Here is a 25,934-nt window from a genome sequence, read left to right as displayed (position 1 = left end):
CAGTGTAGACACACCCTGAGTGTCAGTAGAATTCCCTGTCAAACAAAAAGCAAACTGAGTGCATTTTCACATAATCAATGCAAACCCAAGCTCCTCACAGCCAAGAGGAGAAGCTGGAAGGTAAATTCTACCTACTTTCTAAGTGAAGACGTTTTCTTTCTATCCATTGGAGAGGCATAGCACAGCTACAGCTACTAGATGCTGTCCAACCCTGACTTGTAGGGACCACCTCTGGGGAAAAAGGAGTATTTTTTTTAAATTATTCACTGTTTAGCCATTCTGTGGAAATGCCAGTTATGGAGACTGTATTTGTAATATGGACATTTTTCCTAAAAGAGGATGAGACCAGCAATTCATTTCATGTAGGCCTCAGAACATCAGATAGTAACAGCTTTTGGTCACTGATGACCTTGCCCGGATTTGAACCATTGACATAGACATGAAAGACACCACATTCTAGTACCAGGCTTCTGAACTATTATATCCCCAAATGATATGTTTTAACATGGACTCTGAGACCACTCGCCTTTGAGACCAGTGGAAATCTCCCAGAACACAGGAATTGCTATATCAGATCACACCCAGATTACCCTCTGAAGCATCAGAGACAGGAAATTACAAGTTATAGAACAAGCAGATTGGAATAACCTGCCCTTAGTACATTTTTTCCTAGACCCCATTCTTTCAGGTTGACTTATGCTTGGAAGCACAAGAATTCATATCTCTTCCACACCATTTTTTTTTATAACCCCTTACTAATGACCAGGTCTTTTTTGAATCCTCCTCAGCTCTTGGACTCAATATCTCAAACCCAGCCTGTATCTCCTGTAAGGTTGCCATGTGTCTGGTTTTCAGCCAGAACACCCGGTCGAAAAGGAACCCTCCCCAGCCCGGTGCAAATGAGCGAGTGAGGGTGCATGGGGGAGAGTGAGAGACGGGGTGGGGGTGGAGTGAGCGGGGTGGGGCCTTGGAGAAGGGGCTTGGCAAGAGTGTTTGGTTTTGTTCGGGAACGTTACATACTGTTAATAACTGCCTCCAAAGTCCTTTCTTCTCCTTAGAGTGCAATTGTGCAAATAGGAAGAATGAGCCCATGAATCAAAACCATGAACATGATAACATTATAAGGAGGAGTCCTTGTGGCACCTTAGAGACTAACACATTTATTTGGGCATAAGCTTTCATGGGCTAGAACCCACTTCATCAGATGCAGGGAGTGGAAAATACAGTAGCAGGTATATATATACATAGTATATGAAAAGATGGGCGTTGCCTTACCAAGTGTGTGTGTGGGGGGGATCAATCTAACGAGCCAATTCAATTAACATTAGAATACCAAGGGAGGAAAAATCACTTTTGTAGTGGTAATGAGGGTGGCCCATTTCAAACAGTTGACAAGAAGGTGTGAGTAACAGTAGGGGGAAATTAGTATGGTAAAATCAATTTTTGTAATGACCCAATCAAGTGGGTTCTAGCCCACGAAAGCTTATGCCCAAATAAATTTGTTAGTCTCTAAGGTGCCACAAGGACTCCTCGTTGTTTTTGCTGATACAGACTAACGTGCCTACCACTCTGAAACCTGTCATTATAAGAAGGATATGACATAAGTTTTCTTGACAAACCTTAGTCAAGAAAACTACTTAGCTGATTACCTGTACCACCTTTCTTAGGGTTCTTTGAATTTTGATTGCTTAACTAAAGAAAAAGGACTCAAGAGTTTAATTAAATTTTATAGAGTTTTATGAATTATTCTTAACAACAGCAACAGAGAGTAGAGGATACAAGAGGGCACACATAGTACTGGACTATGATTTTTCCAACATAAACTAGAAAGTTGATAGATACGGTAGCCATCCAGGTTTTCAGAATAAATAATACAACCACAATAGAAAATAACACTTATACTTAATCACTATCCTGAAAAGGTGACTTCGTTCAGATTTTTGACTAAGAGACCCTCAGAATAGGGCCTTACTTGTGCCAGTTGGTTATCAAGTCTGGTGTTGGTAGCACAACAGAGGAAAAAATACAAAACTAAAGCATAAGACAATTTCGTCAACTGCTTACATGCCAATTCACCATGGTCTCCTTCCCAATGGATCTACACTAGCCAACCCTTTACACCCACTTCTCAGCCAACTATATTAGCCTGGGATCTGATTAACGCTCTAACTACCTAATGTAACTCCTACATTTATAACAACTATACAGACTGAGTGCAGCTCAAGAGGCTCGCACACTTGGTCTCATTTTATGTCTGTAAACACCTACAATTTGAAGGTCAGTATGAAACTATTAACTATGGTAGACATATGTACAGTGTTTCACAGTCTTAGTTAGCCTTGGTGACTTGTTCAGTGTCAAAGCTACTTTACAAAAATTTTGATTGCAACTTGTTACAGGACAAGGACACACACAGTAACTGTGTGACAATTTTTACAGCGCACACACAAACATATATATTTCCCTACTAATTAGGTACCCCCTTTCAAGAAGTAGTCAGTTTGACTGATTTGGGTCATCACTCAAAAGAAAGTCTGGGTGTTACTTATCACCAGGTCTTTGCTCAGTCATCAGTAGGAGTTGACACTGCAAACACAGGTGGATTGAAGGATGGACATGACTAGTCTTTTCCTAGTGCACTAGTGGGCAACCCAAATTGCTAGAAAATACAAAGGGACAGTTAAATGTGCCTATCCAAGCTAGGTACTTGATGTCATCAGGAGCATTCCCAGGTGACCGGTCCAAGACCTCAATCTTCTGGGAATTTTCAGTTCTTGGGAAGTGATGTGCTGAAGGAGACAGACCATTTTTTCTCGTTTGTGCTGATTGACCAGCTTGGGTCCTTTTCTTGGAGATTCTGGACTGGATCAATCAGGTAGTGAACTAAACTTAATCCTTCCCTGTGGAATCTTTGTGTGGGGCTACCGGTGTAAAGCAGAATAAGGGCAACGTCGGATCAGGCCCAATATCTAAGCTGGAATTAGAATTCAGGAGTTTGTCTCCTAATGCCATGCTCAGACCACCCCTGATGCATCAAATGGCCAGTATAGTCCCCAAGGATGTAATGCCACCTACCATACAGGACACAGTGGCACAAGGAGTATTGTACTATAAAGAACCCCATTATCTTCATTTTCACTTCAGCTAACTTTGCACGCCAGTGACCTGGGAAGCAGCATGAAATGAGTACATATTGCAAACTGGCTTTTATAAACATTATTTGTTCAAAGAAGGAACTCTCTTTACAATATATGAACCATGACTAATTACAGAGGTCAAGGTGACCTTTGCTCCTCACTGTGTAAAGTATTTTTCTTCTCTAAAGAAGATCATAGTTTAATGAATAAGGTGTCAGGGAACACACACAAAAAAGAGAGACTAAGCAAGAGTACACTCGTTCTTGGGCTCTGCTATAAATAATGCTCTCATTAAAATTCTGCCTTGAAAGAAAGGCAAGTCCATTAGTTTGGCAGCTAATTTTTACTGCCTCCTTAGATGTACGCATATTAAAAATTCAGCTTTTATAATTGCCAGCCATCAACCACCTAGTCAATGCTGTTCTTGGAGTTTTTAATTATTTACTTCATTTGCATAGACACTCCAATTTATGATCAACCATTTAGTTATCAAGGGACAGTTTTAATAATTTCTCTTTTCCATTTTTATTTAGCCCTTTTGTATCCCAGTAAAAGCTCTGAGACAGTCCTTGCCCTGTGCTGAGGACTGTTAAAAATATATATGCTAACAGCACTGGCCTCCTTTTCCCCATTCCAGCCTACTCTGCTGCAGGGCCACCGTTTCTGATTAACATGTGTTAAAAGGTGTGATCGACTCCATAGCTAGGTTAAGTTAACACAGGACCCTGGATCCAACCAGTCATTTGCCCAAGTCCTCATGCCCCTAAACCACTACCAGTGAAACTGAGCAGATTTGAATAGCTGTACTGATGAACACCCCAAATATTCCACCAGCTGCAGCAAGTTGTTGTCTGTCCTCTGCTTCCACCCAGAGGGGAAAACTCACCTTTGATGGTCTTTTTCCTTTTTCACAGGTGCCAGCAAGCTGGGGGAGGAGACACCAAATTCTGTCCCATACTTTCTTCCCAGTAGTCTAAGATTTTTTTCCCCTCTTTCTCTTTATGCTGCTTTTTCACAGACTCCCTCTGTCCCCGAGGACTATGCTGCTGCTAGGCCTTTGCACAGCTTATACATCACACCTAGTATTGTCCCCCTTTTCTATTTGACTCACAACAGCAAGGGTCCGGGACTTTTTTCAAAGGCTTTCCGCCCCCTGCTTTCTGTTTGTAGCTCCATGCCCAGGGCACACACCTTTGTTCTCAGCATTCTGTCTGCACAGGACTTGCGCTCCTTGGATACACACGTGACGTCTGTGTCCTAGTGTGCATGGGAGAGCGCAGCCTCCCAAATGAGACCCTCTACCCTTCTGCAGTGAATCTCACTGACCCTCTGCTCCTGAACAACCACAAAACCCTGTGCAGCGGAAAAGGGCCATGAGCACAATTATTATTTTCAGCACCCTTGGTGTGAATTCTCTCCCACTATGCATCACAGCAACGGCTACAGGATAACAATGCGTCATGAAAGAATAATTGTAGGGCTCTTCATACTCCCTCAGAAACAACTAAACTATTGAACAAAAGAATTGCACTGTGTGTCATCAGGGTTCAGCTTCAGGCTCTGGCGACAATCAAAGTGACTGATTTGTAATCCCAGGTATCAGTGTGCTCCCTCCCTGGGTACTGTCTGGAAGCTTTCTGTGGATAGGATATTGAGGAGTGAATGTGAATAGAGCAAAGCAGCCTTGCCTGGCAGGAAGGAAATTGATTACCAATTCCTCTTTCTGCCAGGCAAAACTTCTTTGCTTCACTCAGACTTTTCAACGGTTTGTCTAAAGATGGCCTCAAGTGGCATTGGGGGTCAGGATGATGACCCTAGAGATTACGAATCAATCATTATTACAGAGCCTTTTATTCGGTTTCTTAGTAGCAAACAGAAAATAAAAATCATGTTCAATTTTTGTCTTCTTTTTCCCTTCACCTCTTTCACTTCCCCTTTTCCTCACTCACCTGCTATTTTGCTTAACTTTGCCATTTTTACTTTCATTCTTGAATTTGTATTTCCCTTTTATATTTGATGTTATCCCTTTACCAAGGTTTTTTTTACCTCTTCCCTCTGCTAATTCACTGATCTCCCCACCATCCATATACACCTGAGATTAATATGAAACATTTCAGACAACTATCAGGTCTTTCCATTCCACAATCTCTTTTCTTCTTCTTTTCCTCTCTCCCACTCAGACCTCTAAAAATTGGGAGTATAACACTAGGGGAGAGGAAGATGTCAGTTATGCTGCTTAATGTTCTGCACAACAGTGCTCAGATACTATGCTTCTGAGTGTGTATAAAAACCTACATAGAATAATATATAAGGCCCATTTGAAGCTTCTTGACCATCCAGCTGTCTCCTTTCAGTGTCCTCACTCCCTCTTCCTACAATGCTATTCTCTGTACAGCAAGAACTGGTGGGGTTTCACTTCAGAGCTTCCATGACACAGCAGTGCTGAAAGTCTAGGCCCAATTCCGTTTTCACTTACACCAGTTTTACACTGGGGATTTGTCTAGACTATTGTCAACTTCACATGTTCCAAAACCATAGTGCCCCCTCTCCCCAAAACGGATATATTTTAAAACACAATTTGGGGGTCATTTTTATTTACCTTCTAGTTTTTAAGCCTTTTGGGTGCACTCTGGTCACATTGCCAAGCTTTTCCCACAACCATGAGGGCTAGCAAGTTTTTTTAGCTTTTTAGTACAACATCAAATTGTGCAAGACTGCAATACAAATCATGAGAGAGGATAACGATGGAATTGCCAATGAACTTGAAATAACTAACACAACTGTAAATGCCGGCCTAGACAGTCCAAAACATTCCAGTGGAGTTTAGCCTAGGGCTCGCCCTTACATTGCATTTCCACAGGCGCTCTCTGCCACTGAGGACTATATTGCTGCTGGCCTTTTCACAGCTTATACTCAGCCTTAGTACTGTTTCCTCTCTCTTCACCTGCCTGGGCATATAGCACCAAGGGCCCAGGTCTTTTAAAAGTGGCCACTTCCTTTCCTTCCTGTGTCCTCTTTTGCAGGTCCATGAGAAAGACAGACACCTGTATTCATAGATTCATAGATATTTAGGTCAGAAGGGACCATTATGATCATCTAGTCTGACCTCCTGCACAACGCAGGCCACAGAATTTCACCCACCACTCCTGCAAAAAACCTCACACCTATATCTGTGCTATTGAAGTCCTCAAATCGTAGTTTAAAGACTTCAAGGAGCAGAGAATCCCCCAGCAAGTGACCCGTGCCCCATGCTACAGAGTAGGGTGAAAAACCTCCAGGGCCTCTTCCAATCTGCCCTGGAGGAAAATTCCTTCCCGACCCCAAATATGGCGATCAGCTAAACCCTGAGCATATGGGCAAGATTCATCAGCCAGATACTACAGAAAATTCTTTCCTGGGTAACTCAGATCCCACCCCATCTGATATCCCATCACAGGCCATTGGGCCTATTTACCATGAATATTTAATTTCCAAAACCATGTTATCCCATCATACCATCTCCTCCATAAACTTATCGAGTTTAATCTTAAAGCCAGATAGATCTTTTGCCCCCACTGCTTCCCTTGGAAGGCTATTCCAAAACTTCACTCCTCTGATGGTTAAAAACCTTCGTCTAATTTCTAGTCTAAATTTCCCGGTGGCCAGTTTATATCCACTTGTTCTTGTGTCCACATTGGTACTGAGCTTAAATAATTCCTCTCCCTCTCTGGTATTTATCCCTCTGATATATTTATAGAGAGCAATCATGTCTCCCCTCAACCTTCTTTTTGTTAGGCTAAACAAGCCAAGCTCCTTGAGTCTCCTTTCATAAGACAAGTTTTCCATTCCTCGGATCATCCTAGTCACCCTTCTCTGTACCTGTTCCAGTTTGAATTCATCCTTCTTAAACATGGGAGACCAGAACTGCACACAGTATTCCAGGTGAGGTCTCACCAGTGCCTTGTATAACGGTACTAAAACCTCCTTATCCCTACTGGAAATACCTCTCCTGATGCATCCCAAGACCGCATTAGCTTTTTTCACGGCCATATCACATTGGCAACTCATAATCATTCTATGATCAACCAATACTCCAAGGTCCTTTTCCTCCTCCGTTACTTCTAATTGATGCGTCCCTAGCATATAACTAAAATTCTTGTTATTAATCCCTAAATGCATAACCTTACACTTCTCACTATTAAATTTCATCCTATTACTATTACTCCAGTTTACAAGGTCATCCAGATCCTCCTGTAGGATATCCCTGTCCTTCTCTAAATTGGCAATACCTCCCAGCTTTGTATCATCCACAAACTTTATTAGCACACTCCCACTTTTTATGCCGAGGTCAGTAATAAAAAGATTAAATAAGATTGGTCCCAAAACCGATCCTTGAGGAACTCCACTGGTAACCTCCCTCCAGCCTGACAGTTCACCTTTCAGTAGGACCCGTTGTAGTCTCCCCTTTAACCAATTCCTTATCCACCTTTCAATTTTCCTATTGATCCCCATCTTATCCAATTTAACTAATAATTCCCCATGTGGCACGGTATCAAATGCCTTACTGAAATCTAGGTAAATTAGATTCACTGCGTTTCCTTTGTCTAAAAAATCTGTTACTTTCTCAAAGAAGGAGATCAGGTTGGTTTGGCACGATCTACCTTTTGTAAAACCATGTTGTATTTTGTCCCATTTACCATTGACTTCAATATCCTTAACTATCTTCTCCTTCAAAATTTTTTCCAAGACCTTGCATACTACAGATGTCAGCCTTTGTGTCCTGGAACAAACATCGGTAGTGTCCTCAGTAGCAATTAAAATCTTGTTAGTTAGTTTGAGTTAATTGGAAATCAAATAAGATCACAAACTCTGATCTAGACAAATTTCAATGATTTCAATGGAGTTACTCCTGATTTACTGTGAGAGCACAGGCTCCATTGGCCTATGAGTCAATGAAGGCCTACCCAGATAGAATTAATAGATTAGGCATTTAAATATCTTTCAAAATCTGCTCCTTAAAGATGTGGAAAGGTGCCTAGTGGGATTTAAACACCGTTTGAAAATTCCGTTAGGAGCCTATCTGCATCTTTGGGTGTCTGAATGCCTTTAAAAATCTGGCCTTAATATGCTCCGTTAGCAGAATGAGACTTCTTAGTTTTGCTTTATGAAAAATCCTGCACTAATACAACTGCACCCTTCTGTTTTATGGCAGCATCCTTCCCATGATCTCAGCAAGGTAAAAGAAACCAGTGCTATTTTGAGTAGGCCCGATTCAGGTTTTTTTATCCATTGTTTTATGGTCCTCCCTTCCTACAACACCATACATTAGCAGGCAGCCTTCAAGCGCTCCCTTTTGTGGGGGAGGAGACACATCGTATTAGTGGTCTGCTTTTATCAAATCCATTCTATCTATTGGATTTGTAGCATGGCTGTTCCTGCTGTATCCAGGCCAAGGATATCTCAGACCATTCAGATGTTCTATTCTATTCAGAAACCCCTGAATACAGGTGCTTAACCAAAGTTTGGAAATCTCACTAGAATCCAGCAGGCTTTCTCGTGAGAGTCACAGTTCTTCCTGATTTTGGCCAAGTCACAAATAGCACGAGAGTCGTCTCTTTTTGTGCTATTTCAGGAATTCCACTTCTGGTCAAGAACAGACCAAACAGTTCACACATCTCCACTCTAGATAGCAGTGGCTGTGCGAGGGGCTCAAATGCCCTCTCAAAAATCAGCATCTTCCACCTGCAGATGAACAATGTTACTTTGCTCCTGTTCTGAGATACAAAGTCACTGTAGCAAACTCACACAGGCCACCGCCAGCCTCACCGTCCTCACCATGCTTAATTCAATATGGATCATCCAGTAAACTGCTACCTCCAATGGTTCCTTTGATTAGCTACACTATTTGTGGCATGAGGGACCAGGTGGTTGAGTTCAGCTTCCTTGCTGTGCTTATATTTAAGCTCAGTTAGCAGAGCAGTTTAGTCGTGCCTTCATCCCAGCACAGTGACAGCAAGGGGAGTCATGCAGCAGCATACTGCAGATATTCGGTGGGAAAACAGTTTTGTATTGTGATCTGTGAACCCCGTATAATCGATGCAGAGCCTGGGCGACACATGGTGAAGCTGACATTTGGCTAAGGCAATGAACATTCTCTAACTCTATCCCCTCCCTCCCAAAACCTCACCCAAACTCAATAAGATGGGGTTGGGGGGATTTTTCACCTCTAAATAACCCTTCCAGGTTGGTATCCTTGCTTATACAACAGCATCCTGAGGTCAAAGTAGTGGAAGACAATCCTATATGCACCTAATTCATATGCTCAATATAAGAGCTATGCTTGCATATCCCTGCTCTATATGCATTAGTTTACAATATGTGGTAGTATTAATTGATAGTTGAATTTAGGGGTATCAGCCTTGTGCCACTTTCCTATTCTTTATTTTACAGGGGGAAATGTACGCAAACACAATTGCATCGATTGAGCTGGCTATTAGAAATCTAAGAGAAAAGTTTTGTTTTAGTTTAACTTTTTGTCATTGTGCCATTTTTGACAGCTGAAAATTGCTGAAAATAAATGACTGGCAATTGTTTGAATACCATTTTTACAGCACATTACTTTATAAGATTATTCTAAATTGCTAAAAACAGATCAATTTATCGAAACAGAATTCTTTAACAACCAATATGGATTAGCATTATACAGTACAGTATGCAGAAGCTCAAAGAATACTGTCTATCTTCTAATTCTTTTCTCAGATTAAGAAAAAGATCTCTATTCAAAAACTGATCAAAATATTGAACTTTATTCCTGAGAATACCTCTAACTGCTTTGTGACATATGGAGAACTTCCTTTACGAAAACCAACATGTGACTCAAACTACTGGATATGAGGCCTAGCTCATTCCGAATGATCTCATATACAGAAGGGTAAAGATTCCTAGAAAAAGAAAGCAAAATCTTGATTTTGCTGTCAGTAAATGCTGGCAGCCAGCCATTCTTTTCCTAATTTTGTAAATGTTATGCCTTTATGCTAGGCAGATGTTTATCTAAATCATTTAACTCACTATCTTCTCCATTTTAGACACATTTAGTATTAAGGGCTGCTCCCTGCGTAACAACATAGATTAAAAGTTAATTAAGAGGAAGCTAAAGAAAGAGAAAAGTAAATACTTTTGTTATCCTCCCCACAGCCCCACCAAGACATTTGTTTCTTTTTGACAGGTTAAAAATGGAATAAAAATGTGAAAATAGGCAATTAAAAAAAAAACAAAACTGTTATTATCCATTTCCTTGTGTGTGATGAGGACACCAAGCTAATTAGGAATATTTGTCCATTTACTACTGATAAATGGGGCTAATGAGTAATGTAAACCAGTTCATTTGGTTAGATTGTTTTGTACAGTTGATCTTTTTAAAAGTTGTACATCTAAATCAAATAGCAGACAATGGTGATCTATAATCACAAAAGCAACCCATTTTGGATCAGTGCTACTTACTATTTTCAGTTTTTCTCATTATCCAGTGTCCAATGATAATGTCTCTATCACTATAGGACTAACGATAAAATAATATATTATTGCAAATGAATTCTGTTCCAGAGGCAGAATAAAATATACCCAGAAAAACTGTGTGCACAAGCATACCTTAGTTGATAAGAATATTTTCATTATCCATTCTTACTCATTTCTACCAAAAACCAGTCTTGCATTGCTGGAAATTCTAAATTCCGAAGGAAAAAAACGTATACAAGAATATGCTTTTTTTATCCTTTAGACTAACGGACCCCATGATTTCCAGATTCAAAAGAAAAGCCCGAAGAATAGAAATACAGTCAGTCTCCGAGGCATATTCATGTTGTACTGTATAAAGCAGGACTATTGTTCTTGCGTGATATAATCCTCAAGATCTAAAGCTATTTGTATGTAAGACATCAGGTCTTAAAACACCTGCATGATAGAGGCATGTATGTGTGCCATTAAGATTGATCAACTGTAGGGGATCCTCAGTCAGCCTCTGAAAGGCAGCATTCTCCCTGAGTATGGCCAATTTACTCCATCTGTGAACTCCGTCAGTGTGGGTTATATTTATGGCTGTAGGCGGGTGTTGGGGAACCTGTGTTTGGAGTCTCTGCTTTCTTCAGGGAGGAACTGACAAAATGTTAATTGTCAATAGCAGGATTAAAAGGGAACTGAGCAGGGAACACACTGCAAAATCCAATGGAAAGCAAATCTGCAGAGGAACAAGGATTCTAGGAAGGGATCAAGTTTGGAAAAAAACCAAAATTATTCTTTATTACCTTTTCAGTGTAAAACAGCCTGGTGTGTTTCTCTCACAATGTCTGATCCTTGCCATCCCTACATAGTCAAAACTCACCCTGACTTCAAATAACATTGATTACAATTTACATGACTGAAATCAATGAGTGTGTCAATGGCAACAACTTGATCATCAGGCCCTAAATCTACTCATTTACTTAAGTCTAGCAGCCCAATTCTATCTTGCTCCATAGCCTCTTACACTATTCAGCGTAACGAAGCTGTAGAGGAGGTAGTTCTGTTTACTGGGGAACAAGCCTAATTAGCGCTTCCCCCGATGTTGCAGCAGAGCCAACTATGGCAGCTCTATGCTACTCCTGTTCTCACCCCTCAAGGGCGGGTCACACTGGGGTGATGACCACTTAGGAAGAGGTATGGTTGGAGCCCTTGGTGCCTCCTGTTCTTTGCCTGTTAAGTCTCCTGAGAGCTGTAATACTTTATTCTAATCCAGTTCTTTGGGCTCAATACAAGAGTAACTAAGGGTATTTCTACACAACAAAATTAGGTTGAATTTATAGAAGTCGGTTTTGTAGAAAGCGCTTTTATACAGTCGATTGTGTGTCCCCCACACAAATGCTCTAAGTGCATGTAGTCGGCGGAGTGTGTCCACAGTACCGAGACAACCATCGACTTCCGGAGCATTGCACTGTGGGTAGCTATACCACAGTTCCCGCAGTCTCTGCTGCCCATTTGAATTCTGGGTAGAAATCCCAGTGCCTGATGGGGCTAAAACATTGTCGTGGGTGGTTCTGGGTACATAGCGTCAGGCCCCCTTTCCCTCCCTCCCTCCATGAAAGCAAGGACAGACAATCGTTTCGTGCCTTTTTTTCCGAGTTACCTGTGCAGATGGCATACCACAGCATGCATGGAGCCCGCTCAGCTAACCGTCACCGTATGTCTCCTGGGTGCTGGCAGACATGGTACTGCATTGCTACACAGCAACAGTTTATTGCCTTTTGGCAGCAGACAGTGCAGTATGACTGGTAGCCATCGTCGACGTAGTCCTGGGTGCTCTTTTAACCGACCACGATGAGGTCAGGGGCGCCTGGGCAAACATGAGAGTGATTCAGCCAAGTCATTTCCCTTTTAAGTTTTGTTTCATGGTGATTCAGTCCTACCGGCAGTGCACTGTCTTTGAATCTGCAGCCAGCAGAAGACGATGGCCAGCAGTCATACTGCACCGTCTTCTGCCGAGCACCCAGGAGATGACGATGGCTAGCAGTCGTACTGCACAGTCTGCTGCCAACAAGATGTATAAAGATAGATGAAATGGATCAAAACAAGAAATAGACCAGATCTGTTTTGTATTCATTTTCTCCTCCCTCCCTGCATGAAATCAACGGCCTGCTAAACCCAGTTTTGAGTTCTATCCTTGAGGTTTTGAGTTCTATCCTTGAGGGGGCCATTCTGTTTCTCACAAAGCCACCCCCTTTGTTGATTTTAATTCCCTGTAAGCCATGTTGTCAGTCGCCCCTCCCTCCGTCAGAGCAACGGCAGACAACCATTCCACCTTTTTTCTGTGCAGACGCCATACCACGGCAAGCATGGAGCCCGCTCAGATCACTTTGGCATTTAGGAGCACATTAAACACCACACGCATTATCCAGCAGTATATGCAGCACCAGAACCTGGCAAAGCAAAACCAGGCGAGTAGGCGGTGTCAGCGTGGTGATGAGAGTGATGAGGACATGGACACAGACTTCTCTCAAAGCACGGGCCCTGGCAATGTGGGCATCATGGTGCTAATGGGGCAGGTTCATGCCGTGGAACGCCAATTCTGGGCTCGGGAAACAAGCACAGACTGGTGGGACCACACAGTGTTGCAGATCTGGGACGATTCCCAGTGGCTGCCAAACGTTCGCATGCGCAAGGGCACTTTCATGGAACTTTGTGACTTGTTTTCCCCTGCCCTGAGGTACAAGAATACCAAGATGAGAGCAGCCCTCACAGTTGAGAAGCGAGTGGCAATAGCCCTGTGGAAGCTTGCAATGCCAGACAGCTACCGGTCAGTTGAGAATCAATTTGGAGTGGGCAAATCTACTGTGGGAGCTGCTGTGATGCAAGTAGCCAACACAATCAAAGATCTGCTGATATCAAGGGTAGTGACCCTGGGAAATGTGCAGGTCATAGTGGATGGCTTTGCTGCAATGGGACTCTCTAACTGTGGTGGGGCCATAGACAGAACCCATATCCCTATCTTGGCACTGGAGCACCAAGCTGGCAAGGACATAAACTGCAAGGGGTACTTTTCAATAGTGCTGCAAGCACTGGTGGATCACAGGGGACATTTCACCAACATCAACGTGGGATGGCCGGGAAAGGTACATGACACTCATGTCTTCAGGAACTCTGGTCTGTTTCAAAAGCTGCAGGAAGCGACTTTATTCCCAGACCAGAAAATAACTGTTGGGGATGTTGAAATGCCAATAGTTATCCTTGGGGACCCAGCCTACCCCTTAATGCCATGGCTCATGAAGCCGTACACAGGCAGCCTGGACAGTAGTCAGGAGCTGTTCAACTACAGGCTGAGCAAGTGCAGAATGGTGGTTGAATGTGCATTTGGACGTTTAAAAGCGCGCTGGCGCAGTTTACTGACTCGGTTAGACCTCAGCGAAACCAATATTCCCACTGTTATTACTGCTTGCTGTGCGCTCCACAATATCTGTGAGAGTAAGGCGGGAGATGTTTATGGCGGGGTGGAAGGTTGAGGCAAATCGCCTGGCCGATGGTTACGCACAGCGAGACACCAGGGCGGTTAGAAGAGCACAGGAGGTCGCGGTGCGCATCAGAGAAGCTTTGAAAACCAGTTTCATGACTGGCCAGGCGACGGTGTGAAAGTTCTGTTAGTTTCTCCTTGATGAAACGCCTCCCCTCCCCCCGGTTCACTCTACTTCCCTGTAAGCTAACCACCCTCCCCTCTCCCCTTCGATCACCGCTTGCAGAGGCAATAAAGTCATTGTTGCTTCACATTCATGCATTCTTTATTAATTCATCACACAAATAGGGGGATAACTGCCAAGGTAGCCCAGGAGGGGTGGTGGAGGAGGGAAGCACCAGGAGGGCTGGTGGAGGAGGAAAGGACAAGGCCACACAGCACTTTAAAAGTTTAAAACTTATTGAATGCCAGCCTTCTGTTGCTTGGGCAATCCTCTGGGGTGGAGTGGCTGGGTTGCTGGAGGCCCCCCCACCGCATTCTTGGGCATCTGGGTGAGGAGGCTATTGAACTTGGGGAGGAGGGCGGTTGGTTACACAGGGGCTGTAGCAGCGGTCTGTGCTCCTGCTGCCTTTCCTGCAGCTCAACCATATGCTGGAGCGTATTAGTTTGATCCTCCAGCAGCCTCAGCATTGAATCCTGCCTCTTCTCATCACATTACCGCCATCTTTCAGCTTCAGCCCTCTCTTCAGCCCGCCACTTACGCTCTTCAGTCCGCTCCCTCTCCTCACAGTCATTTTGTGCTTTCCTGCACTCTGACATTGTCTGCCTCCACTCATTTGTGCTCTGTCAGTGTGGGAGGACAGCATGAGCTCAGAGAACATTTAATTGCGAGTGCGTTTTTTTCACCTTCTAATCTTCGCTAGCCTCTGGGAAAGAGAAGATCCTGTGATCCTTGAAACACATGCAGCTGGTGGAGAGAAAAAAAGGGACAGTGGTATTTAAAAAGACACATTTTATAGAACAATAGGTACACTCTTTCATGGTAAACCTTGCTGTTAACATTACATACATAGCACATGTGCTTTCGTTCCAAGGTCACATTTTGCCTCCCCGCAACGCGTGGCTAGCCCCTCATACCTCACCCCTCCCCGTGGCTAACAGCAGGGAACATTTCTGTTCAGCTACAGGCAAACAGCCCAGCAGGAACGGGCACCTCTGAATGTCCCATAAAGAAAAACACCCTATTTCAACCAGGTGACCATGAATGATATCACTCTCCTGAGGATAACAGAGAGATAAAGAATGGATGTTGTTTGAATGCCAGCAAACATACACTGCAATGCTTTGTTCTACAATGATTCCCGAGTACATGCTACTGGCCTGGTGTGGTAAAATGTTCTACCATGGTGGATGGAATAAGGCTGCGCTCCCCAAAAACCTTTTGCAAAGGCTTTGGGAGTACATCCAGGAGAGCCGCGAATGCCAGGACAAATGAATCATTAAACATGCTTGCTTTTAAACCATGTATAGTATTTTAAAAGGCACACTCACCAGAGGTCCCTTCTCTGCCTGGTGGGTCCAGGAGGCAGCCTTTGGTGGGTTTGGGGGGTACTGGCTCCAGGTCCAGGGTGAGAAACAGTTCCTGGCTGTCGGGAAAAATAGTTTCTCCGCTTGCTTGCTGTGAGCTATCTACAACCTCATCATCATCATCTTCCTCGTCCCCAAAACCTGCTTCCATGTTGCCTCCATCTCCATTGAAGGAGTCAAACAACACGGCTGGGGTAGTGGTGGCTGCACCCCCTAAAATGGCAGGCAGCTCATCATAGAAACGGCATGTTTTGGGCTCTGACTCGGAGCAGCCGTTTGCCTCTCTGGTTTTCTGGTAGGCTTGCCTCAGCTCCTTAAGTTTCACATGGCACTGCTTCGGATCCCTGTTATGGCCTCTGTCCTTCATGCCCTGGGAGATTTTGACAAATGTTTTGGCATTTCGAAAATTGGAATGTAGTTCTGATAGCACAGATTCCTCTCCCCATACAGCGATCAGATCCCATACCTCCCGTTCGGTCCATGCTGGAGCTCTTTTGCGATTCTGGGACTCCATCATGGTCACCTCTGCTGATGAGCTCTGCATGGTCACCTGCAGCTTGCCACGCTGGCCAAACAGGAAATTGAAATTCAAAAGTTCTTTTCCTGTCTACCTGGCCAGTGCATCTGAGTTGAGAGTGCTGTCCAGAGCAGTCACAATGGAGCACTCTGGGATAGCTCCCTGAGGCCAATACCGTCTAATTGTGTCCACAGTACCCCAAATTCGACCCAGCAAGGCCGATTTCAGCGCTAATCCCCTTGTTGGGGGTGGAGTAAGGAAATCGATTTTAAGAGCCCTTTAAATCAAAAAAAGGGCTTCATCGTGTGGATGGGTGCAGGGTTAAATCTATTTAATGCTGCTAAATTCGACCTCAACTCCTAGTGTAGACCAAGGCTTAGTGGGGTTTAGTGGTCTGTGATGTGCAGGAGGTTAAACTAGATGACCTGGCGGTCCTTCTGGCCTTTGATTCTCTGATGCTGCCAGATGATTAAGACACAGACACTATAGGCCTAGTACCCTGACTTCTGGAGTCATGTGATTATGTCAGATTCTCAGCTTTCATTTAAAAAACAAGCCTGTAGCTATCAGCATGATGAAGCAAAGGTTAAAGACATGTCTCTGCAGTGGTTGCACTTGGGACACCTGCCTGCATCTGCAGTCACCCTGGAATATTGTCTCTGAGGGGGTGAATGCCTCATGCAGTTCCATGAGGAGTTAATGTCCAAAGCCACTGCTCTAGGAGGTCCATCAACACCAGCCCAGCAAAGGATTCTGTGCACAGCAGGAAAAGAAAAAAGTAGTAGGCCCTGCCCTGCCACCCACGCATGCACTCTGATACATGTCAGCTGCTGAGGTAAGTGCTAGGGATTCCTCTGCTGCCACCCCTGCCTCCCCAGTGAGAAGGTAGGGTTGCCAACTTTCTAATCGCACAAAACTGAACACCCTCGTCCTGCCTCTTCCCTGAGGCCCTGCCCCCTACCCCACTCCTACCCCATGGCCCCGCCCCTGCTCACTACATTCCCCCTCCCTCGGTGGCTCACTCTCCCCCATCCCCACTCACTTTCACTGGGCTGGGGTGGGAAGGGGTGAGGGCTATAACTCGGGTGGTGGGCTCCAGGGTGGGGCCAGAAATGAGGGGTTCAGGGTGCAGGGACAGAGAGTTGGGATGTAGGACAGAGAGTTGGGATGTAGGAGGGGGTAAGGGCTCCAGCTGGGGATGCAGGCTCTGGGGATGAGGGGTTTGGGCTGGAGGAGGGGGCTTCAGGCTGGGGGATGGGGCCAAGGTTCCTAGCCAATGGGAGTGTGGAGCTGGTGCTCAGGGCGGGGACAGCACGCAGAGCTCCATGGCCCCCATGCCTAGGATCCAGACCTGCTGGCCGCTTCTGGGGTGCAGTGCAGGGCCAGGACAGGTAGGGACCAGCCTACCTAAGCCCTGCAGCATCGCTGACCACACTTTTAATTACCCAGTCGGCGGTGCTGACCGGAGCTGGCAGGGTCCCTTTTTGACTGGGTGTATACTTGGCAACCCTATCAGAAGGAAATGCTGCTATTTTTTGTGCGGGGGTTGTGGGGGAGGAGTCCCCATTGTACTGTCCTTGCCTGTTAGGAGAGATGTGGGGTTTCTCTGCCACTCCAAGTGTGTATGGATAGGCCCATGGCACTGGGATTATGCAGGTGTGGGGGGCAGAGGGGTGTGCCTAGGCCTACACACATTCCCTTATTCCAGTGCTGAATACTGTTTCCCCCTCTAAATATTTATGGCTACCAAAACAGCACCTTGGAATCGTTGCTGCTAAGCCTAAATTAAAGTACGCCCTGAGCCGGGCTAAGAATACAGGGAGGGCCAAAGGTGTTATAAATCACCTCTGCATACATACCCTGAACACCCATTCCTGTTCTGAACGTAGCTTGGCCAGAACAGAGAATCAGGGCCCAGATATTTATTCTAGTCACCAAGAGTGGAAGATCATGTGCACAGGCTTTGTCAGATGGTTAAATTGTGCTCCTTGCATATCAGTTTTGTCCCAATGTTTCTAATCTCTGTGTGACAAATGTCTGTTCTCTTTGAAAGATTATTTCTTCTCTACAAAACATTTTCAGGGCAAAACAAAACAGCAAAACAGAACAATCAGCTGAGTGAGAGACTGGCATGTAAAGCACTATCATTAGCAAAACACTAGCCTAAAATGCCCTTGCAGGCAGAAATCCTGGGTTCAGGCCACAAGAGAGGGAAATAAAAATGAGATACATATCCATATATTTTTGGAGAAAATTAAATGCTGAATAAACCATCGATCTGAAACCAGAGTTTACCAGTAGATCCTTTCTGTATCTGAAAGCTGCTCTAAACAATTCAGGAACCGTCAGGTCTCAGTGGATTAATCAGTGGCACCTTTCTGGCAATGTCTCATTCCTTCTGTGTTTTGTGCCACTACACTTCAAGTCCTGAAACAATTAGTTTTAAGTAGTACTGCAGAAAGCTACTGTCAGAGTTCTGAACTTGAGAGATCAAGCCACATACTGCAATTCTCCTGTTAAAACGTATTCTTCCATCCTAAATCTGCAATCACCTACTAGGCACTCATGAAGTGGAGCTCTGAGATTGCTGTGCTGAATTGAAAACACCAGGTTTCAAACTGATGCAGAAGTGAGAGATGGCAATGCAGCTTCAGGTAGCAATGATGAAGGGATTAGAGCACTCACAATTGGATGCTACATTGGATTGTGTGTGTATGCATGTCTGGGAGTAAGGTATGTTCAGGAAAGATACAGAGATTGACTTGGGGGTGGAGGGTGAGTGTGTGTGTGTATGTGTGTGTGTGAGAGAGAGATGTCTGATTGTGCCATGAAAACTAAGAAGCCTATCATTGCCTCCCACAACAGGATAAAATAGACACAGAAAATTCTGCAAGTGATTCTAATGCATCACCCGCACCTCAGGAAATGTTACAGTCAAATGAAGGAGTCCTGGGGCAAGTGATGATGTTAGTTATCTAGGCAGTTAACTAGAGGGCACCAGAACATGTATGCAGTGTATGTTAACGTGTTAATATCACCGTTTAGAGTACAATCCTGTTGGTGGCTGGAAAGTCAAACTTGGAAAGAAACTGTTGCTCTCTCTTAATCACATCATGTACTTACAGTATATAATTGGGGTGGCCACTATTAGTTGCCCCCAGGATCTTGGGACATCCAGGGATCTCAAGGCATCTGCACAGACAGCTCTCCCCCTTGTAACTTGCTCAGAAACCAAGTTACCATGGGTGGCCCAACTACACACTACCTCCTCTGTTCGGGAAGCTGTGGAGCAGGTGTCAGATTTGCTCTGAGCACTATGGACTCCCAGTGGGTTTTCTAATGGAACATCTGTTGGCCTCAAAGAGTATAATGTTGTATAGAACAGCTGCTCCCTGTTACTCCCCACACCTCTCCTGAAACCGTTAGCATGCCACTGCATGAAGCAGGAGTGATGCTACCTTATATGCTTTGTCCTGCCCCTTCCATGCTTACCAGCCAGTCCGGTTTGGCATTTGCACCAATTTCACACTCTCCAGGCCTCATACTGGAGGAATGGAAGAAAGAGTGAGTGGGGAAGAAGTATGACTTCTAAAACAGAAGTTTCCATGTATTAATTAGGCCATCAGGGCCGTCCTTACCCATATGCAAAGTACGCAGCTGCGTAGGGCACCAGGAAATTTGGGGCACCACATTTCCTGGTGCCCTATGCAGCTGCGTGCTGCTCCAGGCCCTGCTCCGCCTCTTGCCCCTAGCCCCTGCCCCTGCACCTATGTCACCACTTCCGGGAGCCACCTGAGGTAAGCGCCGCCCAGAGCCCGCAACCCCTCTCACACCCCAACCACCTGCCCCAGCGTGGAGTTCCCTCCCACACTCCAGACCCCTCAGCCCCACCCCCAGCCCAGGCCCTCTCCTACACCCCAAACCCCTCATCCCAGGCCCCACCCCAGAGCCCTCATCCCCAGCTGGAGCCCTCACCCCCTCCTGCTCCAGCCCAATGAAAATGAGCGAGTGAGCAAGGGTGGGGGAGAGCGAGCGACAGAGGGAGGAGGGATGGAGTGAGTGGGGAGGCGTAGCCTTGGAGAAGGGGTGGGGCCTCAGGGAAGGGACGAGGCAGAGGTGGGGCAAGGGTGTTCGGTTTTCTACAATCAGAAAGTTGGCAACCCTAGTCGAGACACAAGCCAGTGGCAGAACCAGGAATGGAAGCCAGGCCTCTCAAATCCCAATCCAGTGACCTATATACTAGGCCATGCTGCTTCTGAAAACAGTGTTCATATTTAACAGTGTTGCATCATACTGATTAAAATGAGATCTGTGGTTATCTAATAACCACGGGTGGGAGAAATCTGTGTTTAAACCACAAAGTTTGATGAACTCTTCTCTATGCCCTGAGTTTGAGGGTGTCAGAGCACAGTGCTGGCTCCGAGTCTCTGCAACAATGACAATTCTGCGTGTACCACACTTGCATTTGCAAAATGCTGTTTGGATCAAGGGCCAGAACTCAATAAATTTGGATTGTCACTGCAATTGCTCACTATTCACCAAAACCATGCGTGGGACACTGTCTCTGAAGAAGATCCAAGAGGCCATAGCCCTCTCCTTCAAATCCCTCCTCAAGTCTAGCTTGTCTCATGAGACCTACACAAAACCAGCCAACAAGCTGACTAGTTCAAGGGGAAATAGGTGTAATTTTTGCTTGTAGATTTAATCCTCTGCCCCACCCTTCAGATGTTTCTTGTCTTCTTAATCTCTGATCCTGCAATTGACTCAATGCACCTGTGTGGAGCCCCAGGGATGGCAAGAGAGTTCCTCTGCACGGAAGGAATAAATTGCAGGAATGGAGCCTTAAATTGTAAGCTCTCTGGGGAAGAGACTGTGTTTTCCTATCTGTGTGGATAATACCTAGTGTGAACAACTGCTGTAGCACAAATACGAAATAAATAATAGGGACCTAATCCTCTTTCAAACTCATGTTTTCAGAAGTTCTTAATAATTAGTGCAATGGGACAGAGCTGCTCAGAAAACGGGTGTCTTCCATGGAAAGTTTCAACTATCAAAAAAAAAAGAAAATGCTCAGCCAGCCCTAGTGTGATGCTGGTAGATCAGGTGCCAGCCAGCTCATGCCAAATCCCCAAGCCTCCCTGGATACTTACAAATACACAGATAAGGCTAAGATTTTGTCATGGTTATTTTTAGTAAAAGTCATGGACAGGTCACGGACAATAAACAAAAATTCACAGAAACCGTGACCTGTCTCTGACTTTTGCAGCTGCGGCTCCATGGTTTCCCCTGCTACTGTGGTGGCTGGGAGCTGTGTCGTTCCCCTTCTGCGCGCATGGCAGCTGGAAGCTGCAGGGGGGACCCCTTCTGCTCACGGCAGCTGCAGGGTGATCATATTTCCCAAAGAGAAAACAGGACACCACCAGCTACTCACCTGAAGCGTCCCCCTCCCTCAGTGAATCAGAGAATGTCATGGAGGTCTCTGGAAGTCACAGATTCTGTGACTTCCAGGACCTCCGTGACATAAACATAGACATATGCATATCTGGAAACCAGTCTTGTTTATCTGTGGGTTAGCATTATCAAAACAGATATTAGACGTTATATTGATAAGAATGTGTTTAGACTCTATAAAATGCTTGTAGGATGCTGCATATATTGATCTCACTTATAACTCCATAGCACATGGCATAAAGTAATATTGAGAGTTTTCTTAACTCCCTCCAGGAAGGAGAAACTGACACTTGAAGACATCCCATCAGTGTGGTCTCTGGAGTGGAGGGGATATAAATGTCTGACAAGGAGAAACTAACTTTCCCCAATTCTGTCTGGATTCTGAAATGCAAAGATTCCTAAACATAAGCATAGAGATCCCCATGCTGCTTGACATGGGTTAGTCTCAAAAGACTCTTTGCATTGACAGACTACTATAACTCAGTCACCTTTTGCATCAAAGGCAAACACACTTATGTATATATGCTTGCTTGCTTTAACCTGTAAATAACTCTCATTTCTTTTTCCTAGTGAATAAGCCTTTAGTTTATTACAGATTTGGCTACAGGCTTTGTCCTTGGTGTGAGATCAAAGATACAAGTTGATCTGGGGTAAGTGACTGGTCTCTTGGGACTGGGAGCAATCTGAATATTTTGCGATTTTTTTTGGTGTAAGTGACCACTTATCACTAAGTCCCACTTGCCTGGGGGGCAAGATAGACTGGAGTGACCAGGGGAATGCCTGTGACTCCGTTATAAGTACTTTGGGATTTCACATTTGTTACTGGGTTGGTGAAATCTAATGATAGACCATACTATCAGTCTGGGGTGTTGGCTCTGAGGTAGACACTCACAACTGTGAGCCTCTCCAGATAGCGTGACCCCTACTATGAAGCTTTTACGGCTTGAGATAGAAAACGTTTGCCTCTTTTGCAGTTCAAGTTGCTTCCAACAACACAGTGTTTCTACTCCTATTCTGTCAATGATCTACGAACAAAAAGTCTAAAAAGCCACATACTAAAGGTATGAGAGATTGGAGTGGAAATATCTTTGTTACTTAAGCAAGAATGGTTAGAAGTGAGTAATATTATACACGATGCAATAAATGGTTTCCAGGTTCAGTAAACACCAACATTTTGATTCAGTATTTACCCAGCCTGAAAGCTGTTCCCTGAGAATAGATTATTTACTTTTCAACATTATTGTTATTAGAAAGGAAAATGATTTATAATGTTCCTTTTTTATGGTTCTCTTTGAGAATTCAGTCATGCTACAGCCATCACCTCCCTCAGACTTCCTGATGAAGTTCAGGGGTCTAGTTAATAACTAAAAAACTGAAAATTGAAGAGCTTGGTAAAGGTTTGGCTGGGATGGGGAAAAATATATGATTAGTCAGATAATGGTCCAGGTTTTGAGTTAGAGGTACAGTGCAAACTTTGGATGTGCTAAAGACAAAACTTAATAGCTGTATTCACTGTGGGTGAGACTGTCATTGGTCTAACCTGGGGGAGCATGCAAGTGCCAGTCAAAATTGCAGTATGTGTGCTCAGTGGAGCACGGGCATTGCTCCCTTGGAGCATATCACTCCAAAAAGGAAGGGGAGGAGGTAGGGCTATTCCTTAGTCCTCTCCCTTCACATTATTTGGCAACGGAGATGAGGTGCACGGGGGTGAACCATCTCTAGGGTAATCCACCACAAAAATCTTTCGTGCATGGCTCCCTTCTGTAACCTGTTTTGTTCAATGGATCTATGAAGCCACTGGGAAAGGTAGCGAGGTGGTCTGAGTTGCAGAGCCATCAGCACACAGAAGATATGTAGATCTAGGTATCTTTCCTCATACCTTAACAGTGAGGTGTCTCTTTTCTCAATGCCTTGTCAAGAGTGAGATTTGGATACGAGCAAACTAGTTGAGGTTATCCAGATAAGACATGGGTGATGCTCGTTATCTAGGGAAAGCATCAACTGAATACAGTGGGAATAGTATCTACCCATTCTGAAGGGCTTTGACCATCATATGTCCATAAAGATCATACTGATGGGCTATGTCTGGATCCTCAATTACTCCTAGAATATCTCTTTTTACATAAACTAAAACTAGCAAGTGCAACCATTTCTCCCTGATGTGCATTGTCATCCATGCTTTTGTCACCTCTAGACTGGACTACTGGAATACACTTCAGGATCTCCCAGAGGTACATCTGATACAGAATATGGGAGCCTGCTTGCCAAACTGTCCCAGATTGAGGAAACATTACACCAGTGCTCCAAAAATTTCACTGGCTTCCTATTTGTTTCCATGTGCCATTAAGATGTCACTATTGAGCTATAAGGGCATGTGTACACTGCATCTGGGAGCAAGTCTCCCAGCCTGGGCCCACAGACTTGTACTTGTGGGACTCACACTAGAACTCCACAATAGCTGTGTAGACATAGCAGCTCAGGTTGGAACTTCGGGTCCGAAACCTGTGGGGTGTGTAGAGTGTGCATGAGGGGCTGGACTTGAGAGTCTAGCCTAAGCCGCAACATCAGAGTAACATCTACCCAACTATCTTTAGAGCGCTAGCATGAGTCATGTTAGCACAAGTCTGTGGACCCAGGCTGGGACGCTTGGTCTCAGATGCAGCACAGACATGGCCTAAATGGTTTGAGTCCCAACTACCAAAGGCGGGGCATGAACCACTACAAAAGTTGAGAAGAGCTGAGGTACATAAACTAGAAGTCATTAGATTTAAAAGTCCTGTGATACAGTGTGTCCTGGACTCAAATTCATTTCCCTTCTTGGCCTGACAGAACCTGACTGTGAAGAACTTCAGGGGAGGGCGTACAGTCTGCTCCCATGATTCTCATTTACATTAAGGCCCCTTTATACTGTCAAAGCAGTGCAAAGGGACTTCATGTAAATGACAAACAGGGCTCCTCTAATCAGACATTTGTTACTTTTTGGAGGGATGTATGTTTTATTGCTGAATGCAGGGAAGTTTTTGTCTTGCCTGTTTATCCCCGCTCTACCTGCTATCTCTTAAACAACGGTGATATGTCAGCTCCCACCTCTGCTCTGCAAGTAATACCAATGTGGATTGCCCATTTGGAAAATTTTCCAGCAAGCACATTCATGCATTCTCCCATGTGGCCCCTCATGTGGGAGGAGCTCCATATAAACATCTGAAATGCCACTTCATCGTCCTCCTTCAAATCTCTCCTAAAAACTCGCCTTGCAATACTGTCCACAAATAAACTCTCCAATAGTTAGGCAGTGGGTATGCCGTGAGGTCTGCTTACTAAGCTGTATATAATCATTTCATTATTACCTTGGGCTTCCCCTGCCTGTTCGTTGTGTCTACCTGTTGCCTTTTGTCTCATAATTAGACGGTAAGCTGTTCAAAAGCAGGGACTGCCTTTTTGTTCTGTGTGTGTATGGTGTGTAACACAATGGGACCCTGATCCCTGATTAGGGCTTCTAGATACTACCACAGTACAAATAATAAATGTTGTACTTTTTTCATTAACTGATATACCTGCACCTAGCGACAATGTGATGGGTATATTTAAACTTACACACACACACACAAAATTACTAATTGATGACTAATTTATTTTTTCCTTGCTTCTTCCAATAAAGTGATTAAATTAAAAGCAACCTTTCAGAGATTGTATTTGCAATTCCTTCCATCTTTAATCACTTACTTTGCTTTAATTGCTAAATTAAAAACTATTAAGAAAGCAGCCTACTTCATAATCAATAATTTAATTAGAATTTCAGGGCCAAGAAGACAATGAAAATGTTATTTTTCAGTCAGATCTTTTCCAAGTCCTTTGAAAGAACTTTGCTCCCATTTTGCTTGAAAGTGACATTGGTGACATAAAAATTAATCTCATGGGGACTGTTATATATCATGTACACACATTACAGATATACACTGCCAGTAGGTAAAAAGTTCAACTTCAGGTCAATCCATTTGCTGCCCAGACAGGAATACTGCTTGCTTTTCTCATTCTATTTCCAAATAATCAGTGACATATCAGCACAACTTGACATTAAACATTCCAGTAATACCTACTAGAGATACTGCATGTCAGAAGCCACAAGAGCATAAAAACGTACTGACATCTGCAACCAGATGTGTCTCCTGGCTGTAGCTTAACACACTTTAAATTATACCTTTTTTAAAAGCTCTGTAATTACCTTTAATATTTTCTGATGACCTGCAGTAAATGTAAAACTAATACAATGGCTTTTTAATTGATAAGA

General features: G+C 44.3%; 1 protein-coding gene across 6 annotated transcripts in view; it reads right to left on the bottom strand.

The window, feature by feature from the left end:
* Positions 1-25,934, bottom strand: part of SPAG16 (sperm associated antigen 16) — a gene marked incomplete at its 5' end in the record, with an annotated part of 730,962 nt that overhangs the window by 199,735 nt on the left and 505,293 nt on the right. The window contains 2 exons of one of the 6 annotated variants that reach the window (XM_084643192.1): positions 14,462-15,058; positions 15,643-15,737. The exons of the other annotated variants lie outside the window; for them this stretch is intronic. Of the exons in view, the coding sequence (XP_084499318.1) occupies positions 15,001-15,058; positions 15,643-15,737 (153 nt within the window). The 3' untranslated portion in view covers positions 14,462-15,000. Of the gene's footprint in view, positions 1-14,461; positions 15,059-15,642; positions 15,738-25,934 lie in introns of those variants that run through there. 6 annotated transcript variants of the gene reach the window in all.

This window comes from Lepidochelys olivacea, assembly GCF_965140295.1.
Source record: "Lepidochelys olivacea isolate rLepOli2 genome assembly, chromosome: 11".
NCBI classification, from domain to species: domain Eukaryota; kingdom Metazoa; phylum Chordata; order Testudines; family Cheloniidae; genus Lepidochelys; species Lepidochelys olivacea.
Note: the sequence above shows the minus strand (reverse complement) of the source record. Positions and strands in the feature narration are given on the sequence as shown.